At 46.2% G+C, this 22,946-nt stretch overlaps 1 protein-coding gene across 3 annotated transcripts in view; it reads right to left on the bottom strand.

The window, feature by feature from the left end:
• The window catches only part of CAPN5 (calpain 5), a 107,232-nt gene that overhangs the window by 68,048 nt on the left and 16,238 nt on the right, over positions 1 to 22,946 (bottom strand). Inside the window, exon 1 of one of the 3 annotated variants that reach the window (XR_008320160.1) lies at positions 14,615 to 15,157. Coding sequence is in view for 2 of the 3 variants with exons in the window: in XM_053312091.1 (XP_053168066.1) it covers positions 14,615 to 14,776 (162 nt within the window). In the remaining variant the exon portion in view is untranslated. Of the gene's footprint in view, positions 1 to 14,614; positions 15,159 to 22,946 lie in introns of those variants that run through there. The other 2 variants (XM_053312091.1, XM_053312092.1) reach the window with 2 other exon arrangements.

The following is a 22,946-nucleotide window of genomic DNA, read 5'->3' as shown; positions in this document are numbered from 1 at the left end:
CTCAGAAGAGCTACAACTTGATCTTAGAGAGAGCAGACTTGGCCCAGAGACACACCAGTTCAAGTTTAGGCTCAGCTTTAAAGTTCACCGGGGGCTTAAGCCCAAACAGAAAGACGAGGGAAGAAAATCCAAAAGGTGCTGAGCAAATTGATATTGTCTTTATTTTTAAATGGCCTGACACATTTCGAGCATTGCTGCTCTTCAGAGGCAACTGTAGACACACATCAGATAAAGGATCACGACTAAAACTTACATAATTAGAAAAGCTACCAACTATGAATACACAATATATAAAAAACTCTCCATATGCAAAGCATTAATTGTCATTTTATAATCCTGTTAGAAGTCTAAAAAATTATTGACAAAAGTTTTTTTACTTATAAAACATTAATAAGTACTAAACCATACATTACTAACTCTAAAAGGGTGTGTGGTTTTTTCACCATAATCAATAATATACAACACTAAAACAAACTATCTTGGAAATATCCAATGGCACACCAACCGTTCTAAAATCAGGGAAAAAGAGGGAGATTGAAAGTAAAAAATATTTGCCATTAGCCAGAATTTTTTACTCACATGTACGGCATATTTGTTCACTTGTTAGAAAGTTTGTCACACAATAGCAAAATCTCTATGTTCATCCTCCAAAGGCACCTTTCTAAATAAAAACTCTCTTGAAAAGCAAACACCTGATATTAATGTGCTACTTTGGGGAGAAAAAGACTAATGAGCTCATTATCTCATTAAAGGAGTGTCACTTTAAAAAAAAAAACCCTCTAAAGACTTATTTTTCCCACCCAAGCTTTTAAACTGTTCTATTGTTTTACATTGTTTTCATTTTAATCTGTTTTATGTTGTTGCAAACGGAGAAATTTGGGGCAGTCTACAAATTTGAAAAATAAAAGTATCTCATTGTTTTAAAAGAGAAACATAACCCAATCCTTCATTTAACCCTTTGGGTGTTACAGTCTGCCATCTTAGATTCCACAGCATTTTTTTTTGCTATAGCAGCAACTGATCATTTTGATTCCTCACCTGTTCTGTTGCCCAGAAAATAAAATCTGTAGATTTAAGGTTATGTTCAACAAAATGTTCCACTAATGGTTCTCCGCTGCATTTATTCTGAATATTACATTTATGTTCACCAATATGTTCCTTCAAATTCCTGGAGGTTTTCCCCACATACAGGGCACTCTATCACATAAGATGTATTACATGTGGTTAAATGCCTTAAGATGTATTTTTTGTCATCAATAGAATTGCAGAAAAAGGACTTTTTACATGTTTGTTTAAAGTATAGACAATTCCCACGTGGGAGGAGAGCCGGTCTTGTGGCAGCAAACATGACTTGTCCCCTTAGCGAAGCAAGGTCTGTCCTGGTTGCATATGACTGGGAGACTAGAAGTGTGAGCACTGGAAGATTCCTTAGGGAATCAGACCAATGGTCTGACTCAGTATATGGCATCTTCCTATGTTCCTATGGGAGTGTCCCTTTGAAGGAGCTGCTAATGGTAGGGACTGGATATTGGGTTTCAAATGTCTTATTACTATAAACCAAGAACTCCTTATATTTTTTTTGTTCTTCTGTAAGTAACAAGTGGCTTCTCTTTGCAGGCACATATATTTTGTAAAAGAAGCCAGTGTCGATAAATATGTTTTCTTAAGTGTTTTGGCCATTGGCCGTAAATAAAGTATCTATCTATGTTTTCTTAAAGCTACACTCACAGAATTAAAGTTCGGACTACCACAGATTTTAGTGTAGAACTGGAGATTTTTGATTCTTATTCTTAAATAGTTTTTTCCTGACAATAGTATAGGCCAGGGGTGGGGAACCTTGGCACTCCAGCTGTTGTTGAACTACAACTCCCATCACCCCCAGCCACAATTGTGGCTGGGGATGATGGGAGTTGTAGTTCAACAACAGCTGGAGTGCCAAGGTTCCCCACCCCTGGTATAGGCTCTGTTTTGGAAGTTTTTACCGTCTCAACAGGATAACCTCTAGACACTAACTCTATAATTTATTGGCCTCTAACAAAAAGGAGGACAAAGGAACTGCTCATAGTTGTCTCATATCTGGGATGAGAACTATCATATCTTAAATAGGTGTTTCTAGGAACATAGGAAGCTGCCATATACTGAGTCAGACCATTGGTCTATCTAGCTCAGTATTGTCTTCACAGACTGGCAGCAGCTTCTCCAAGGTTGCAGGCAGGAATCTCTCTCAGCCTTCTCTTGGAGAAGCCGAGAGAGAACTTGAAACCTTTTGCTCTTCCCAGAGCGGCTTCATCCCCTGAGGGGAATCTCTTCCAGTGCTCGCACATCAAGTCTCCCATTCATATGCAACCAGGGCAGACCCTGCTTAGCTATGGGGACAAGTCATGCTTGCTACCACAAGACCATCTCTCCTCTCCTCTCTGTGTGTAGGTTTCTTATAGACCGTAGAATTTAGACTTCCTCTCTCTTTATATACAAGAAAATCTAAATAAAACATACATTTTTGCTCATATTGCATCTCAAATGTTAAATTGGTATCTATGTTTAACCAACTCCTAAAATCTATTAGTAGTTCTATATATCCTTGCCATCATTCCTGGTGCCATGATGCAGCCCATGGCTATTCCCTTGGTTTGCCAATAATGTTCTTCATTAAAAGAAAAATAAACCAGAGTGCTCTAGAGACCTGCTCATCTTGTTTGCTCACTCAATTTTGGGCTAATCTACCTCAAAGGGGTGTTGTGAGGATTAGGACCATAGGAAGCTGCCATATATGGAGTCAGACCATTTAGTCTATCTAGCTCAGTATTGTCTACAGACTGGCAGTGGCTTCTCCGAGGTTGCAGGCAGGAGTCTCTCCCAGTCCTACCTTGGAGATGCTGCCAGGCAGGGAACATGGAACCTTCTGATGCTCTTCCCAGAGCGGCTCAATCCCCTGAGGGGAAATTCTTATTACTTTATTATTGTTTTCTCTATGTAAACCGCTTTGGGAACTTTTGTTGAAAAGCGGTATATAAATATTCATCGTAGTAGTACCACCACCAAGCGTCATTTGTAGGGCTCCAAAATCCCAATACAGTTGATTAAAGCCTGTTCCAGAGACCAGTGAGAGAGGGGACTGAAACCTGAAGGACCTCCACAACCCTCTGCATGCACAAAATTTTCTTTGTAAAGAGGCATTCACAGGATCTTCCTCAAAAGGTAAACTTGCTTCCAGGAAGCTCCCCCTAGCGATGGACTGGCAGTTGCTTCCTGCCTTTCCAGCACGCTAAAGCAGACACGGACCTGACCTCTGCTGGCCTAAATGGGCTTTCCACTTCACGCTGGTCTTGTCTAGGAGTTGCTGACTCTTGGGAAAGGCTCCCAAGCCCTCTGAAAACCATCCCTTGCTGCTGCTAAACCATTCTGTGCCTTAGGAACAGGCTGGGTAATAAATCCTATGTGATGTTTGCTAGGATTCACAAAGGCAAACTTTATAGCCTTTATAGTAACAAAACAAACAGTAGGGGTGTGTGTGTGTGTGTGTGTGTGTTTTAAGGGCCGCCTAATTACTTGATAAAGTCTAAAACATTTTAGAGGCTGTTGCCACATGGCACCTGCCTTCGATGGAGTCAGACCCTTGGTCCATCCAGATCAGTATACTGACTGGCGGCGGCAGCAGCTTCTCCAAGTTTTCAAGCAGGACTCTCCCAGCCCTACCTGGAGATGCTGCTAGGGATCAACCCGGGGGACCTTGTGCATGCAAAGCAGGTGTAAATGACCATACAAAAGGTCCATGCCCCACTCTGCAAGGAGTTTGGCAACATTCTTGTCTGCACGCAAGCAGCTCCTTGACAGTCTTGCATTCCTCCACAGTGGCTAGAAGCCTGATCAGATGGTTATTCTGCTGTTCTCGGCCTCAGGGCACAGTTAACAGGTCAGTGGCAACCCCCTACTAAGACCCACAGGTTCCAACCCAAGCCTTTCCAGTCTGTTGCAGCTTGGTGGAGAGAAATCAAGAATTTGAGTAGCTGCCAATTGTCTTTTGGAGAGGGCAGTGACAAAAAAAATATTTTGCTTTCCAATCCGGAGAAGAAAGGAGCCATTGTATTTCCACTAAATACATTTCCTCTTAAGCATGCCACGTGTTATTGTTAACCTAAAATACAGAGCAGAGATACTTATCTGAATTCCTGCCTATCAGTTCTCCCTCCATAAATCTAAAGTGTAACAGTTTTGCCCTTTGTAAAATGGATCTTTTCCCAGAAGAGGATGGGGAAGGCAAGAGAATCATACAAGGGATTTAATCAAGAAAATGCAGTTTGATGAGATCATGATGCCAGGCTTTCCCAGAATGATGATAGCACAGAAAGATCTCTCCGCCTGCATTAAGGAAGGAGAGCAGAGCTGCTCTTCTTATATCCAAAAAGATTTGGTGCATGCGTTAAAAATAAGCCCCCTCCAAGGTACCCATGCTGTCTGTGTTATTGTATGAGCAAATAGAAGAGTGAATTCCCCTAGTCAGGCCAAATGGGCAGTAGAGCTGCTCTTGGGGTAATGAGCATGAGTTGTTCCCTTTGCTCAGCAGGATCTGCCCTGTTTGTATTTGGATGGGCCATAGCTCAGTGATCGAGTGTCTGCTTGCATGCAGAAGGTCCCAGGTTCAATCCCTGGCAGCATCTCCACACAGGGCTGGGAGAGACTCATGCCCGAAACCTTCAAGGAGCTGCTGCCAGTCAGTGTAGACAATATTGAGCTAGATGAACCAATGGCCTGACTCTGTATAAAACAAAAACGTGAAAGATCTGAAATGTAGTACATAAAAACAAAACAATAGATCCTGATAAAATAACCAAGGCCAAAAACCCCCACTAAATATATGAATATAAATCATATTGAAAGTAGATCAATAAGTTGTATATACATTATACAATAAGTTGTATATACATATATATTTGTATATTTAAAATTTCACCTTCCATATTTATTGACCAGGGATAAAGGGCATTGTTGAATGTTATATAAAATAATGTTTTAAAGAGCCATGTGGCCATTTACTTATTAGGTTAGAAACAGATCATTATCAATATATTGTTGGTGAAACAATATGCTAAGTTGCACACACAAGAGCAGACTGCAGAGTTGGAGGACTTTGGGGGATTTTAAGAGCTTCTTGGAAGAGAAAGGGTACTTTTTTCTCAGAGAACCAGAGAGTAGTAGGGATCCCAGAGGGCATTCAGTCCAATCCCAACAAGTGTTCCCTCTAATGTTTCTCATCCATGCGCAGAATGAGTTTTGTTCTGGGTGGCGCTATCAGGGCAGTGTGTGCACATGTGCATTCAGAGAGGGGCTTTCCTGATTCAACCTGAGTAGGATTTAAAATTAACTGAGCAGACAGTAAACACATGTGTTCCCTTAGAGAGAACACAGAGCCCCCAACTCCAAGAATCCAGACCATTCTGTGCCACCATCTAGGAGTAAGGGTTAAGCAAGTGAGTCATGTTTGCAGAATACAATCTGCACCCTCATCCGAGGCACTAGCCAATCTGACCTGGAGAAAGCTACTGTGCAACACAAGATGTGGTGGCTCATTCAATCCAAGGGCATCACAAATCTGCTCGAGGCACAAATCCTTCGCCCTGAAACCTGTCTCAAAGCTTAGGGCGGCTAACCAGAGAAAGTCCTAGCTGCATGGCTCTTCAGCTCTTTCCAGCCACCTGATGTGCAAATAATGGTAGGCAACAAAGTCCACGTAGAACACTGCTTGCCAATTTCTACAGCTGCAGCTACTGTAAAGAGGAACAGCAGGAGGAACAGGTTGGCAACCTTCTCCAAGCCTAAAATAGATTTCATAGCAAGCTGAGCTAAACAAAGTTATATGCCAGCTTCAATTAAGGTTCAAAACAAACCAATTGAAATTGCATTTCTGGTTTCCATGCAACTGTTTCTACATCTTTCGACAATCCATCCAAGGCAATGGCTAAGCTATGTGAAGGCACACTTGTATGTGGCTTCCTGGACAGACTTGTCTTCTTGGATGCCACTTCAAACTCCTCCTCTGATCTCTCCCAATCAGACCCGGTTTGCTTCCAATTCAAAGCCCATCTTAACTGGGGCCTTAAGCAACCATCTGCCCAACCACAGCTCCCACTAAAGGCAAGGATAATTATACAAATCTACTGTGCAGAGTAGTTGTGGGAATAGCAAGGGAACATATGCACTATACAAAATAACAAGAATAGCCATAGGAAGAACATCTTAACATGCATGGGACAGTCTCCAGCCTGCCACAACACGGTCACAGGGATTCACCAGCCCCGTGGCTTAGGCCTGTACCAAGTCCACAAAATGGAACTATCACCAATATGATTACATACACCCCTCCACAGTTAAGGCAGTTAAGTCAAGAATATTAAGAAGTTCTGGCAAGAACTAACGCACCTACTTTTCTTTCACCATAGTCTTGATAATTACCATCTTCACAAGTTGGCCCACTTCCGCCACAAATGTTCACCCATCCGCCATCTTGAATTGGGGTGGATGATGTCATCATGAACTATGCCATGGAGGTGTCACTCACTACAACTGGACCCAGTTTGGTTCAGATAGATCCAGGCACGGCAAAGTTGACAGTCACAAAGCTGGGTGATCTCATAAGCTTACTTTTCCTTAAGGAAAGTAGGCTAAAAATGTATACAAGAGGGGTTCTCAAACTTGGGTCCCCAGATGTTACTGGACTACAACTCCCATCATGTCCCAGCCCCAATGGATTTTTGTTGAAAAGCAGTATAACGGTGCTTTTCAACAAGAGACCATACCAGAGCAGTTTATGGAATAAATCAAAGATTGTTCCCTGTACCAACAGGGCTCACAAATTTAAGAGACACAGCCTTTTAAGTATAAGACTTCAGACTAGTCAAAAAGGTATTTTTTAACATTAAGACGTCTGGGCTAACTTTTTAGAGTGTCCAGTCAAAACAGGCCTGCCAGGAAGCTGCCTTTGGGAGGGAGGAAGTTCCCAAGCACCATTCTGCAATCAGTATGCAGATGACAACCAAATCTATTTCTCCATGTCAACATCATCAGATGAAGGCATAACCTCCCTAAATACCTGCTTGGAGGCAGACATGGGCTGGATGAGGGATAAGCAGAGAATGAATCCAAGTAAGACAGAGATACTTATTGTGCAGGGTTGGAACTTAGGAGACTATTTTGATCTGCCAGTTCTGGGTGGGGTCACACTTCCCCAGAAGGAACAAGTACACAGTCTGGGAGTGCCTGTGGAGCCAAACCTATCTTTGTTGTCTCAGGTTGAGGTGGTGGCAAGAGGTGCTTTCTAACCGATTATGCTGTTGATACGCCAGCTGCGTCCATTTGTTGAGATTAACGACAGTGGTGGTAACATCCAGACTTGACTACTGCAATGCACTCTATGTGGGGCAGCCTTTGTACATAGTCTGGAAACTGCAGTTGGTACAGAGGTAGCAGCCAGGTTGGTCTCTGGGTCATCTTGAAGAGACCATATTACTTCTATACTAAAAGAGCTAAACTGGCTACCAATAGGTTTCCAGGCAAAATACAAGGTGCTGGTTATAACCTATGAAGTCCTAAACAGCTTAGGCCCTGGGTTTTTAAGAGAATGTCATCTTTGCCATGAGAGCATCATCTTCGTCAATGATCTGCCAATTGAGATCATCCAGAGAAGCTTATCTGGTGGCTACGCAGGGACAGGACTTTTCTGTTGCCTTTTCCTCGAGATTCTGGAATGAGCTCCCTGCTGAAATAAGAGCCTCCCTGCCTCTGACAACTTTTAAAAAGTCTCTAGATACCTTTTTCCCCCACCCAAGCTTTTAAACTTGACCGTGGTTTTAAATTGTTTTAAGATTATCATTTCTTTCTTGATTTGTTTTATGCTGTAAATTACCCAGAAACAGAAGTTTGGGATGGTCTGAAAATTTGATAAATAAAATAAAGCCTGGGTACCCACTCCTGGGTAGGGTTGGACTAGACTGCTCCTGCATACACCTTCATCTCCCATTCCCCAAGTGGTGAAGATGGGAGGGAGCTATACTAGCAATTCTTTTGGGGAGGGGCAGAGGATACAAAGATGAGTGGCATTCGCTTTCCACCCAGCAACTGCCATGTTTGTTTTTCACAGCCTCCTCTGAGTGTCATAACATAACATCACTCAGAGGGAATTGTGGGAAATAAAGATGGAAGCCACCAAGGAGAGCACTGCTGTCTTCACCACAAAATAGTGTCAAAAATGCAAGCCAACTTGATCCCTGCAAACCATTCAGTTGCACCACTGAGTGTAGAAGACTGCTTCACATATACCACGTCAGTCATCCTTTCCAACAATCCTGTTAAGGTAGGCCAGTATTATCCCCATACTGCCCATCTGGCAGGAGTATTGAGGCTTAACGGCTTGCCTCAAAGCACCTGGGTCAACAGTGGGCAACCTCAGGCTCTCCAGCTGTTGAACTTTCATAGAGAAAGAAACATACAGGAGGGAAGAGCACTACGTCAACAGGTAGGAAGGACAGAATCAGTGCAATGCAACTTGTTAAAGAGTAGATCCTGAAGCATTTCGAGCAACACTCTTCTTCAGGCTGTTTAGAAGTCAAGTACTGTGCTCTGTAAACCACTTCCCCTGAAGAAGAGTTTTACTCAAAACGCGTCTGGATCTACTCTTTAACTGCATTGCATCGTTGCAGTTTCTTTCCTTCCAACTTTCATCATTTCCAGCCACAATGGATTGCAGCCAGGGATGATGGGCAGTGTAGTCCAACTACTGGAGAATCTCAGGACTAGCCACCCCAGAACTAGCAAGTTCATGATAAGGGAGAGTTTCAGTTTGGGGCCTTCAGTGATGCTTCCCAAGGTTACCAAGCAATGTCCAGCTTGTTGAAATGGAAGAATGCAGCCCATTTGTCATGGGCTGGGATCCCCTGCAGCTATCATGCAAGTGAGACCTTCACATAGCCCCCAATTGGAAAGGCTGGGCAACTGACCTCTCAAACATTTCCCAAATGTGCTGGCACAATGCTATCTGTGCAAGGCGGCCAAGAAGATATCATTGGGGGGGGAGATACAGTCCCGAGTTCTCCATGGTCAGTCTTATCTGCCCATGTTTTGCCTGTGACCTTAGAACTGGTCTAACAGGACTTTCAGCATATCTGAGTGCACAGGACCTACACAATTCCAGGAAAGCAAGTTTAAAAAACAAACAAATCTGCTTTCAGCCAGTGGCAAGGAACAGAAGCACCCATCCTAGCTGAGGTTTCCAATCTGTCTGGGGAAGAGATGTGTCTGTAGACTAGAACAGTTCAGTCCCTTGGGTGGCAGGCCCAGCAGGGCTGCCAAGTTCTGGAACAGAGCTTCTTGAAGGGTGTACTTGCCTTAAACCAGGGCCTGGCCGTTCCCAGCCTGAGCCAGGAGCAAGCAAGCGAGGACAAGGTTTCTCCCTTCTCCTGTCCATCACCTGCCTGAGCCGGATGGAATCAACCAGGAGGAGGAGGGAGAGGAAGCAATCAACCCCCACTGCTCCTTCTGGCTGCGTTGGGCCATTGCCTGCCTGAGCCAGACAGATGCAACCAGGAGGAGGAGAGAGCAAGTGTATTTATATACTGCTTTTCAACAAAAAATCCCAAAGCGGTTTACATAGAGAAACAACAAAGTAGATGGCTTCTTGTCCCCCCAAAGGGCTCACAATCTAAAAAAGGAAACATAAAAGACCAGCAACAGCCACTTGAGGAATGCTGTGCTCAGAATGGATGGGACCACTGTTCCCTCTAAGGTGGGCACATGTGTGCACGCTCACACATTTTCTGATGTCCGCTCAGTTAGTTTTAGACTCCGCTCAGGTTGAATCAAGAAGGCCCCATTCTGAATGCATGGGCGCACAGACTGCCTTGATACTGCCACCCAGAACAAAACTCATTCCACACACAGATGAAAACAAGCTGTTCTAGTAAGAACTAATCAGCCTACTTTCCTTTCACTGTCTCCACAACTGGACTAAATTTGGTTCAAATCGAGGTCCACAAGTTAGATCTCTTGTGCCTCAAATGTTCATGCATCCATCATCTTGGATTGGGGTGGATGACATCATCACAAACTAGGCCATCGAGGTGTCCCTACAGCTGCAGCAAATTTGGTTCAAATCGGTTAAGCAGTTCACGTTAGCCCACTTGTGCCTCAAATGTTTACACATCCGCCATCTTGAATCGGCATGGATGACATCACCACAAGCTATGCCACTGAGGTGTCCACGTGTGTCACTCACTGCAACTGTAACCAATTTGGTTCAAATTGGTTAGACAGTCCACAAAGTAGCCCGCTTGTGCCTCAGATGTTCATGCAGCCGCCATCTTGAATTGGAGTGGATGACTCCACACACCACGTCATTAGGGCATACCTACGTGTCCCTACAGCTGTAGCAAATTTGGTTCAAATCGGTTAAGCGGTTCATAAGTTAGCCAACTTGTGCCTCCAAAGTTTACACGTCCACCATCTTGGATCAGGGTGGATGACATCATCACAAACTACACCGTTGAGGTGTCCCTACAACTGTACCCGATTTGGTTCATATTGGTCCAGGCGTTGCAAAATTGATGGGGGGGCGGGGAGACACACGGACAGACGGACACACACACAGCTGGGTGATCTCATAAGCCTACTGGAAAGTAGGCTAAAAATTAGAGAGAAAACTGGATGGGACCAGCTGCTCTCCCCCTGCTAAACAGAAAGAGAATCACCATTTCAAGACGGTACCTCTTTGCTCAATTAGCTGCTGACGATTCCCTGCCTGTCCATGTTAGCCATCCTCCCCAGTAGGAGTATGCAAGGAGCCGCTCCGGGCGGTTCAGTTCAAATTCAAACCGAACCAGCGGCCCATGAACCGGTTTGTTAGAACCAGCTGGCGGTGTGGTTCATGCGCTTGAACAGGGTTGGGCCCAGTTTGGGAGTCTTGTAAAGGGCAATCCAGTAAGGATTGCCCTTTACATGCACCGGGGATCCCTAGAAAATGAAAGGGAGTTGAAGAGGGCAGATGGGGTGGGCAGGCGGTCACCTTACCCCTGGCGGTGGCTCCTTGGTGTCCTCCCTAAGCCCAGCCAACACTCCCCCACTCCATCAGCGCAGGCCGGCTAGGGCCTGGTTCAGGCCTTCGTAAGTGAATGGAGGCTCAAACTGGACCTCAGCTGACCTGCACTGTTGGGGGAAGCACCAGCTGGGCCTAGGGGAGCCACCGCCGCCCCCCCAGGAGCTGCCACTGCAGGTAAGTTCACCTCTCACCTCTCACCTCCCCACCCCTGCCCTTTTCAACCCCCTTTCACTTCTTGGAATCTCTTGAGCTTTTAAAGGGGAATCCTTTCCGGATACCCCTTTACAAGCATCTGAACCAGGCCCGGTTCGGCTCAAACCCAGACCAGCCTCCCTTTGGGGGGTGGACCGGTCCAGTTCAAGCACAAACTGTTCAAACTAGGCTAGTTCGAATTGAACCGGTTTCGAACTCGAATTGTACTGGTTCAATTCGAACCGGTTCCGCACACCCCTACTCCCCAGCTCTCATGTGTCCAAGGACCCTATCTATCTGAAGCCAGACCAGGATATACTCCTAGTCAAATCCGGCAGCTTCAAAGCACTATCCTTAGGAAACATGTCTATTCTAAATAAATAAACGGCTTGGGCCCTGGATATTGAAGAGAACGTCTTCGTCATCATGAACCCCACCGCCTACTGAGATCATCAGGAGAGGTCTGTCTGCAGTTGCCACTGGCTCATCTGGTGGCTACTTGGGGACGGGCCCTCTCAGCTGCTGCTCTGACACTTTGGAATGCGCTCCCTGCTGAAATAAGAGCCTCCCTATCTCTGACATTAAAAAAAAAAAAAAATCTTTGAAGACACATTTGTTCACCCAGGCTTTTAATTAAAAACTGTTTTAATAGTTTTAACACTGTTGTAATGTTTTAGCTTTTTGTTGTCATTTATTTTAACCAATGTTTCAATTTCTCTGTTTGCTTATTATTTATTTATTTATTCGATTTATATACTGCCCTTCCAAAATGGCTCAGGGCGGTTGTCATTTATCTGTTTTAATTAATGTTTTAACTTTTCTGGTTTTTTTGTTGTAAACCGCCCAGACACATATGTTTTGGGTGGTTTTAAAAAAATGTTAAATAAATATATATATAAAATATCCAGTCAATATTGATGCATGATTCTTTAGGCATGCTAAAATTAGCATGCTGACAGTTTTATTTATTTAGCATGTTTTTAATACTGCCCAAAACTTACATCTCAGGGCGGTTTACAGAAAATAAAATCACATTTGACTGATTGAGTGCTTGCTGCATCTTAACACATTTGCAAGTATTGGATTAAACAAGTTTCAAGTAGAACTCTGAACATTTAGAATCAAGTGAAAGTTGCAGTCCTATATATAACTGTACAGACTTACACTGAGGTGAATCCCCAGTGTACTCAGTAGGACTTACTTCTGAATCAACATTGGACTGAACTGTAAGTGTGCTTTACCGGATCTCTTCCGACAGCTCAAACCTAGGCATGCTTACTCAGCAATAAGCTCCGCTTTCTTCCGTGGCACTTACTCCCAAGTAAGTTTGCACAGCATTGCAGTTTTAATCAAATATTTCAGTTCAAAAACTTTTAGCTTTTGGGAAACCAGCTGACACCTTTACACTACACGTGAAACAGCAGAATCCGTTTTACTTCATAAATAGAAATACATGACAAATCAGATCCAAACTGATTTATGGCACTGGAAAGTTTCCATGTACTTTTCCCCCCCTAGAGAACCCACACCACTGTTTTTTCCTTCTCCACAAAATCTGTCTCTTTTCTTTGGGCTCACACACAAAATAATCTCTTCCTCATTGGATTGGTCTTCATGCTCCTGGTTTTCCTCTGAGCCTTTCCCAAACTGTTCCACCCCCTTTCTGGCCTGGGAGTCATTTCTCTAGAAGCAAAAGCAACCCATGAACAAGAGCCCTCCATCCCAGGCACATGGAATGCTGACATTCACCAGACCCTCCAGCCACACTTGATACAAGAACAAATTGATTCAGTCGGTGCCTTTGTCTCTTCCCTCTGCACTCAGGCTTTCCCCATCTCCCTTCCTTGACGAAAAAAGTCACAATTACTTCATTGTTCTTGAAATTCAAGTGCTTTTTGTTGGGAGGAGCTGCAGCTGAGGCAGGGCTTTGGAGAATTATCTCAAAGTGCGTTTCTGAAGAACATGCACTCACTCAGAAATTAAATTAATGCATTAAAAAAAACTTGGACACAAAGGATGTCAAGTGTGCCCTCCTAGGAAGATAAGGTGTGGGCTCAAGGCCATAGGAAGCTGCCTTATACAAGAGTCAGACATTGGTCTATCTAACTCAATGTTGTCTACACTGACTGGCAGCAGCTCCTGCAAGGTTTCAGGAAGGAGTCTCTCCCGGGCCTACCTAGAGATGCTGCCAGGGACTGAACCTGGGACCTTCTGCATGCAAAGCAGGTGCTAACAGCTTCATCCCCAAAGGCGACATACATGGGTCTCCCATCCAGGCACTGACCACTCCAAGCCCTGCTTAGCTTCAGCAAGGTGGCTGCATCATGTGCTCTTAAACCATGCTCTGGGTGTCACACCCCATCCTTTGGCCCTGAACCAAATCCCCTCCCCCTCTAGGCTCCAGCCCTATTTGGAAGCTCCAAACCCAGATTCTCCCATCCCAGTTTGGCCCTCAGATACTGCCTGCAGACTTGGAGAGAATTCGCCTTCTGTAGCAGAGATGGCCAAACCGTGACTCTCCAGAAGTTACTGGTGGACTACAATTCCCATCACGCCCAACTTCAGTGGCTGTTGCAGATGATGGGAGTTGTAGTCCAACAGAAGTGCCTCAGGTTGGCCACCCCCGTTCTATGGCAATGCTCCGTTCTAATATCCATTTTGTAACAGGAATGGCAAGAGAGCGTCTTCTTCGCTACGAACCCCACCGCCCATTGAGGAGGTCCGTCTCCAGTTACCGCCAACTCCTTTGGTGGCTACACAGAGACGGGGCCTTCTCGGCTGCTGCCCCGAGATTGTGGAATGCGCTCCCTGCTTACGATCCTCCCCAGCACTGAACAATTTTTAAAAAACATTTGAAGACCCATTTTTTTATCCTAGCCATCTCAGGTTTTTTAAAAATACTGTTTGTTTAATTGTATGGTTTTTAAATTATTGTATTGTTTTAACTTTTATGTGTGTTGTTATATGTTGAACTGTTTTAACTTTTATATGTGCTTTAATTGTTGTTATCTGCCCAGAGACATACGTTTGGGCGGGGTATAAATTAGATAGATAGATAGATAGATAGATAGATAAATAAATAAATAAATAAATAAATAAATAAAAGACCCAAGATACAGCGAATCCATTCCCACCCCGCCCATCTTCACAGTTCACAAAAATAATCAGCACAAGTGGGGGGTGAATTGTGACCCAGCCCTAGATATACCCAATAATCTCAGGAAGTCCAGAAAGATCACAGCACGGCATTACAGGTTGATTCCCCAGTCAGCCAGGAAACATCTCCAGGTGACCAAACGACAGCCTTGCAATTTGCCCCCACCCAAGGTTCTCTTTTACCTTTGGCCGTTTCCACTGGATACCCTGAATCTTTGACTTGTAGAAGAGCGAGTCGTCATTGGCCGGGAAGAGGGGATCTTCGAAGAGGACCTTCCTTCGCTGGCAGTCCTTCTTCAAGGCAGAGTAGCGCTGGTTTTCATAGGGCTTTGCCGAAGAGAACATCCTTCCTCAGCTGCCCCTAAGAGAGAAGCAAGAAAGGCAGCGTCTTTCAATCAAGGGATACACGTCCAGCAGGAGACCTTTCCGGGAAACGGGAGGGCTCACAGCCCAGCGAGAGCAGCACACACGAAAGGCATGCCCAAGGCCTCCGGCTCCATTCCCAGCACCTGCAATTAAGAAGACACAGCCTCCGTCTGCAGAGCCGCGGAGGAGGCTGCCGGCGGCATCAGCGGAGGACCGCCGCTCGTCAAAGCAGATTCCTGCTCAGCCACTCACTGGCAACAAGGCTCATATTCTGAAGCCGGCAAGGGCGACAGCACTGCTTTTTCCCCCCACTGGGAAGGACTGCGGTAAAGGGTCCCCTGTGCTAAGCTGGGTTTGTCTTGGTTTGCATTCAGACGGGCAAGGACACACGAGCACTGCCTGCTGCAAGGTATTCCTCTCAGGAGAGGAGCAGCGGCATGTTTGCATACAGAAGGTCTCCAATTTGCTCTCTGGCATCTAGGGCTGGGAAAGACGCCTGCCTCAAGCAGTTCAAAGCATCAGAGCCACCCTGCTGGTCAAGACCTGATGTCCACCCAGCCCACAGTGTCCAAGCACAGCCTGAAACCCACAGCCCTCCCCTACCATCATCACACCCCCGCAACAAGTATTTAGAGGGAGACTGCCCCTAAACATGGAAGCTTCCAAGAACCACAACTACCACCCCAAATGCGGCAATCCAGAGCCTACAATAAAAGACAGACTGGTGGAGGAAAAGCTAATACGGAGAGGGCAATCTTGGTCCTCCAGCTGCTGTGGAACTCCCATTATCCCCAGCCACAGTGTGGCTGGTAGGGGTGTGCAAATAGGTCCGACTTCGAATCGTTTCAGTTTCATATCGAACCAAACCCACCCACCCCAAGGTGTTTGGGGGGCGGGGTTGCTAGCCCTTACTGCTTCCCGGTTTGGAGGCTTAGATTTGGCTGTGGGGGTGGGTGGGTTCTCCAGAAGCTCCCCTCCCCCTTGCCAGCCTCCATTTATGTCCAAATTGCCCGGTTTGGGTGGTCTTTGGCTCGTTCCTGGCTTGTCCTCCACTGTAGTGGCCATTTTGGAGGCCACCGCACATGACCAATGGGCCTCCGCGTGGCTGGGTCCAGATCACATTAAAGAAAAAAGTTTTTTAATCGTGAACAACCCGACCTGAACCAGGTGTGTGTCTGTGTTTGGGGGTACCAAAACCAAATATGCCCGGTCCGATTCGAGTCCAGTCCAGACTAACTAAACCGGGCAACCCAGTTTTGTGCACACCACTAGTGGCTGGGGATTATGGGAGTTGTAGTTCAACAGCTGAAGGGCCAAGATTGCACACCCCTGGGCTAATAGACTGTATGTTCCACCTAGAAGCAACAGTGCTCAGGAGATCTGCTCCTCTCTCAGCACCATATGCAGACATTTCTCTGCACAAGTCACAGGGATTCAAGAGTCTTGAACACAGCGGTCTTTTTTTTTTTTTAATTAAAAAGGTTCCTTGGATCCCAGCCAAGGACTTGCCGATTAATTACTTTCTCTCAATAGCAGCTGGCTTTGCCGGCACAGACATGACTTTACGCCGCTGAGAGGAAATCAGCCTACCCTCCCACCGAGGGGGAAGCCAAATCAGAAGGCCTGCCATTTCTTCGTCAGGACCAAGCAATCTGGCCTCTCCTTGCTCTTTTGCAAAACCATCTCCAATTCAAATGAGGCGGCGGGGTGGGGTGGTGGGGAGAGAAAGGAGAACGTATTCTAACCACACAGATCTACACTACAAGCTGGTGTGTCCTTTTTATAGCAGGTTAGCTTTGCTTCTCACGGTTTCCCCAAAGAATCCCGGGGAGTGTAACTTGGCAAGGGTGCCCGGAATTCTTTGTTCGGGATCCCTAGACTGGAGATTCCCAACCTTTCCCTTTATGTGCACTACATCATCAAAACCTTTTGCAGACGACCACAAAAGCAAGCCATTTTTAGCATTCTTAACACAGCCCATGGCTAATAGGAGCCAAACTTATCTTAAGGGGTATTTAAAAACACAGCTATTTCTAATAATTTATTATCCCCCCCCCACAAACATATTGGCCCCATCACAGTAACTGCAGTGACCCTACCTAATCAGAAGGCTGATGCCAGGTTCTACATGATACCCCGCACCATCTGCAGTACCCTCGCAGACCACCAGGGGGTGGAAGGTCACAGATTGGGACTAGAGTTGCCACGCCCCCCGGAATTCCAGGTTTCACCCGGATTTTATGCATCTCACCCAGATTGCTTAGCCCACGCACATTCAGCTTTCATAAAAACATTTTTTTAAAAAATAAAAGAGCTAAGCTCTAGCCCTTGTAGACACAGAGTTATGGAGCAAAACATGCAGTCACTACTCCGCTCAAAAATTATTTTCTAGCCAATTTACATAAAAGCATGCAAATCAGGCATCCAGATTTGGAAAGCCAGAATACGGCAACCCTAGTTGGGACCCACTGCCATGGGCCATATTTCTTAATCTTTTAAGTAGCAACTACCCCCTAACCTTTGAAGTTAATTACCACCCCTGTTTGTGCAGTGATGGGCATTGCATGCTGGGAGAAGCATGCTCCCATACAGGCGTCTGATCTTGGGTGAGTAGGGTAGCCACCAAATATAACTAGGATGCTCTGCTACTACTACTACTACTACTACTACTGATGTGTTTAGAAAACCAAAGCAACTCCATTTTGCCTAGAAATCCTTATTTTAACTTGGGGTAACCTGGCCAAGCTCAGGGACATCACTGCCTCTCACGGCATCATTATCTCTCTCCAGCTAAAATGTATCTATGAAATTTGCTAAGACAGCTAAGCTTCCCAGACCAGAAAACAGGATATAACTAAATAAGGAGTAATCACCAGATGAACAATGAATCATTCACATGTGTACTAGATACTTGGACCATCATTTTATTGCCACGTATACTGTGTCTAGGGTGTCAGCATCATTTAGATTGCATAAATGTAAGATGCACCTGTAACCAAACTGTAATCGGTTTGACAGCGTGAGCCTATTGATTACCTATTGCTGACTGCAGTAGCAATAAACCTCAATCAATAATTCCCAATCCTTGTGTCTGACTGATTGGCTAAGCGGATCCAGGAATGAACCCCATCCACATCACTACTACTACTACTACTACGGATATTTATATACTGCTCTTTAACCAAAGTTCTCAAATCTGTTTACAAAGAATACATAAGATGGCTCAACTCAAGGCTACACCTGGGCTAGAGGCGATACTGGCCAAAGCTAGAAAGGTCTGATTTGTTTATTACTGTTTTCCTGTCTCTCCAAGGAGCCCAAAGTGGTGGACATAGTTACATTTATATTCACAGCCACCCTGTAAGGTAGGTCAGATTGAGATAAGCGACTGGCCCAGAGTCACCCAGTGAGTTTCGCTGCCGAATGGAGATTTGAACTCAGGTCTCCCCAATCCAAGTCCAACACTCGAACCACTATGCTATGCTGGCTCGCCAGGAGAAGCCAGTATTGTTGAAAGCACAGCAGAAATTCTGCTGGGGAAGCATTGTGTTATGCAGCGTGCCAAGTTTTTGAGAGAAGAAAGAGGCGAGAGACAGACAGGAGAAGAGGGAGCAATTCAAAACCAGCTGTAAGAACAGAACAACGATCTGGCCATGCAAATGACCTGCGTGCATGTGTCACGGCCTCAAAAATGGCCACCGCACACTCACAGAGGACTGAGACAGCCCTGCAACAAGCCAAAATGGGCCCATTAAAGACTGGAGGAAGGGAGGTCGAACCCCCCCCTCAATGGCCACAGCAGCACCCCGAAGCCCCCAAAGCCATCGGCAGTGGTAAGCCCACCTTTTAAAAAAAACCCACCTAATTTTAACGTTTCTGACACTCCTGAACTGGGCCCCAAGTTCAGGGGGTGCCAAAACCGAAGATGCCCAGTCCGGTTCAAGACCAGTTCGGTCTCAAACTGACCAGTTTGGGGCACATCCCTACTCCCCACATCCCATACTCCCTTGCCTGTGCTTTATTCTCCCCAGGAGTATATTTCACCATGCACTGAGAAGCTATGCCCTACCCACTCACAGAACTACAGATCTCAGGATTCCCTGGAGGAAATGACTCTGAGGTAGGGCTGCCAGACCTACTGAGGCTCAGACCCAGAGTCAGAAGGGGGCCAAAGAGATCAGAGGATGGAGAAACCTGGTTGGGGGCAGACAACAGCAGCGGGCAGGCCAGGAGAAAGTGTGGCTGAGCCTGGGGCATAACGGGGGTTGCATTTTATTTATTTTTAACATTTATATCCCACTCTTCCTCCAAGGAGCCCAGAGCAGTGTACTACATACTTGTGACTGGCCCAGAGTCACCCAGCTAGTCTCATGGCTGAATGTGGATTTGAACTCGGGTCTCCCCGGTCCTAGTCCAGCACTCTAACCACTACACTACGCTGGCTTTTGATGGCGCTCTCAAGCAGAGTGAGTGAACACACACACAAGACGTCCGACGAGGGCTGTGTGTGACCTGCACCGAGGAATTATGTTGTGCAATATTTACATGGTTTAATATTTTTATTTATTTATTTATTTAGCAAATTTGTATACCGCCCCAAACTTTTGTCTCTGGGCGGTTTACAACAACATAAAACGAGTTAAAAACATATACAAAAACTTTAAAACACTTTAACAATTTAAAAATAACCAGAGATTAAAACCCCAAAATATTAGGAAGCTGAGAAAGTTTGGGCGAAAAGATGGGTTTGCAGGTGTTTTTTGAAAATTGCCAGAGATGGGGAGGATTGTATCTCAGCAGGGAGTGCATTCCACAATCTCGGGGCAGCGACCAAGAAGGCCCGTCTCTGTGTAGCCACCAAACGGGTTGGCGGTAACTGGAGACGGACCTCCTTGGATGACCTCAATGACCTCTCCCTCAGAGAAGCATTTATGATTTCTGCCAGGCTCCCTACTAGATCGAACAAGCCATGTTGGACAAGGGTCAAGAGAACAAGTGGCAGGCCTCACCGCTCCAAGCAGCTTGTCCACATCCTCAGGAGTCACAGACTGAAACCGATCCAGTCGAATCACATAAGAGGATATTGTAAGCTCTTTGAGGCATGGACCATTTTCTTATACACAAACGCACATCCAGCACTGTAGCATTGAAATGAAATAAATGATTGGCTTATTCTGCATCCGCAAGTCCTGGGGAGAGACAATGTTCTGTTCAAGGCACTAGAGTGCTCCCCTGCCCACCCACTGGAAATCTTGCTCAACTCCATCCATGGGGGCTGAGATTTTCAGAATGCCAAATTCTGCACCTGTGCATCTAAAAAACAATTTCCTCCAGCTGATGGGTGGATAACACTTAACAGCTGCCTGCTAAGTGGCGCAGCGGGGAAATGCTTGACTAACAAGCAGAAGGTTGCCGGTTTGAATCCCCACTGGTACTATATCGGGCAGCAGTGATCTAGGAAGATGCTGAAAGGCTATCATCTCGTACTGCGCTGGAGGAAGCAATGGGAAACCCCTCCTGTACTCTACTAAAGAAAACCACAGGGCTCTGTGGGGGCCAGGAGTCGAAATAGACTTGACGGCACACTTTACCTTTACTAGAAATCTCAAAGGCTGGCCCTGGGAGAGGATTGTACGTGTGTGATTTTGTCATGCTTCTATGTAATAGAAGCCTAAAGGGTAGGGGAAATTGTGCTAGCCGAGTGGGAAGCATGGGCAGGTCTTCCCCGACTCCAGTTCCAGCCACCCCTGCATCTGCTTCCAAACAAATGTGGGGCTGAGCATCCTGCTGCTCCCAAAGCAACCACAGGGAAGGTAAAACTGTCTGCAGACCCAGCACAGCACTTGCAGCGATACGGGTTACCTGGAAAATTTAAATTGGGAAAAAAAGTCCTGATGCCCTAAATCAATGGGGATCTGTTTGAAAAACCAGGACATGCTACTGCTGCACCACACACACACACACACACACACACACACACACACACACACACAGTTAGTTTTACATGCTGTATAAGTCTTAAATTGTTTTTCCAGTAGCTGAAAATATTTGGATTAGGAAAAGAGTTCAATGAAGTACATGCGATTTAAAATGTTCTATTCAAACCAAAGGAAATCTAAATACCTATAAACACAATTAATGTGACAAAGCAATAGCATATGCTTCCTTATTAAGGCATTCAGAAAGTTAACAAATTACAACACTAAAGACTGTTTGCTAACGCTGACACACCCAAAGACGGCAGGGCTGGATATCAATATACACCCATGTTTCCTAGCAATAGATGCCTGAAAAATTAGAGACATGGAAACTGACCACTTGAATTGGTATTAGTATCATGGGCGTAGCACCTATTGGGCAAACAGGGACAAATGTCCGTGGGCCCAGAGGGCCCCCCCAAGGGGCCCACAAGCAGGCTGCCCCTGCCCCACTTGTTGGCCTCTGGGGGTGGGAGGTGAGCTGAGCGGCGGCGTAGTATAACTGAGCTGCAAGGACAGCGGGCGCTGTGGCTGGCCCTCTCCAACCGAACTTCGCATGTGTGCCACAGCGCCCGCCACGCCTGCAGCTCAGTTATATGCCACTGCTCACTCCCGCCCAGAGGCCAACAGAAATAGCAGCAGCAGGCCAGGGAGATATTCGTTGCCCCGCCCCTTGCACCTGATGTCAGATGCAGGGGGTGTGGCTTAGGGTGCTGGGGGCGCACGGGTGCTTTGCACGCGTGATGGAGAGGCCCCCAAAGAAGACTTTGTCCCCTGGCCCCCAGGGGATTTGCTACACCCCGGATTAGTATCCATTCTTTCCATCTTCTATATGTTTAATTCTCTGAAATGTATCCGTCACTAATCCCATGCATGGCGGCTCTTACAAGCTGCCGATCAGCAACGGGGACGGGAGGAGAAGTGGTGCGCCAGGCCAGCCGCGCAGGAGAAGCAGCGGCCACCAGACTGGCTGTGTAGGGGAAGCGGCCGCCGCCAGCCCGGCAGGTGGCCACAGGGAAGTGGCCGCTGTCAGTAGGCGGCTGACCAAGGAGAAGTGGTTGCTGCCAGGCGGCTGCCGAGGAGAAGTGACCTGGCCGTCGAGGGAGAAGGGAACAGCCTCTCTTCCCCTCATACAAAGTTATTGCTTTGGGGTGGCTATGTTCTCCAAACTGGCCACCCCAAAGTTCAGAGGACATGGTTACCAAATGGCGACTTGGCCATCGCCTTTTGTTAAGGAGCTTATGCTTTTATGTAGGACACAATGTTCCCCACGGCGAGGGCCAGAGGCAACCCTCATCATCTCCAAGCGTGGATCCCCGAGGTTCATCTGCGGTTGCCACCAACTCATCTGGCGGCTACTCGGGAACGGGCAGCCTTCTCCATTGCAGCCCCTGGACTTTGGAAAACGCTCCCTGTCGAAATAAGAGCCTCCCCATCTCTGGCAACTTTTCAAAAGGCACTGAAGACACGTTTATTCACCCAGGCTTTTAATTCGATTTATAGTTTTAGCATTTTTAATATTGGGGTTTTTTTAAAATGATTTTAATTGTAAACCGCTTCAGAGACACAAGTTTTGTGTGGCACAGCAATATCTTGAATAAATTAAATAAATAATCAATAAATGATTGGTTATTGGGCCTGTGTGAAGCTTCGGCCCAAGCGGAACGCCCTGCATCCTCAGTGCTCCTGGCACCGTACAGAGGTAACCCTTCCCACCACGCCGTGTTGTGCTCTGCCCTGTGCTGCTGGGGCTCCTTCAGAGGAAAACAAGCCCTCTCGACAGCCTGCACCATCTTGGTGAGGCATGCATGGAGGGCTGGAAAGTGTAGCCTTTCCCAGCCCTTTCCCTCTACTTCAACCAGGAACTGACGGCAGTTTCCTTCACTCCCACGTGCCTTCAGGGGAGTGTGGGCGCGGGAAAGGAATTGGGCAATCCTACACCTTCTCTTGAACTTCTGATGCGAGGTGGACTAGTGTGATACTGTACTTACAAGCTAGCCACCTAACGGCACAGCGGGGAGATGACTTGACTAGCAAGCCAGAGGTTGCCAGTTCAAATCTCTGCTGGTACTATATTGGGCAGCAGCGATATCGGAAGATGCTGAAAGGCATCATCTCATACTGTGCGGGAGGAGGCAATGGTCAACCCCACCTGTATTCTACCAAAGACA

Source organism: Hemicordylus capensis, chromosome 3 (assembly GCF_027244095.1).
Source record: "Hemicordylus capensis ecotype Gifberg chromosome 3, rHemCap1.1.pri, whole genome shotgun sequence".
NCBI lineage: Eukaryota > Metazoa > Chordata > Lepidosauria > Squamata > Cordylidae > Hemicordylus > Hemicordylus capensis.
Note: the sequence above shows the minus strand (reverse complement) of the source record. Positions and strands in the feature narration are given on the sequence as shown.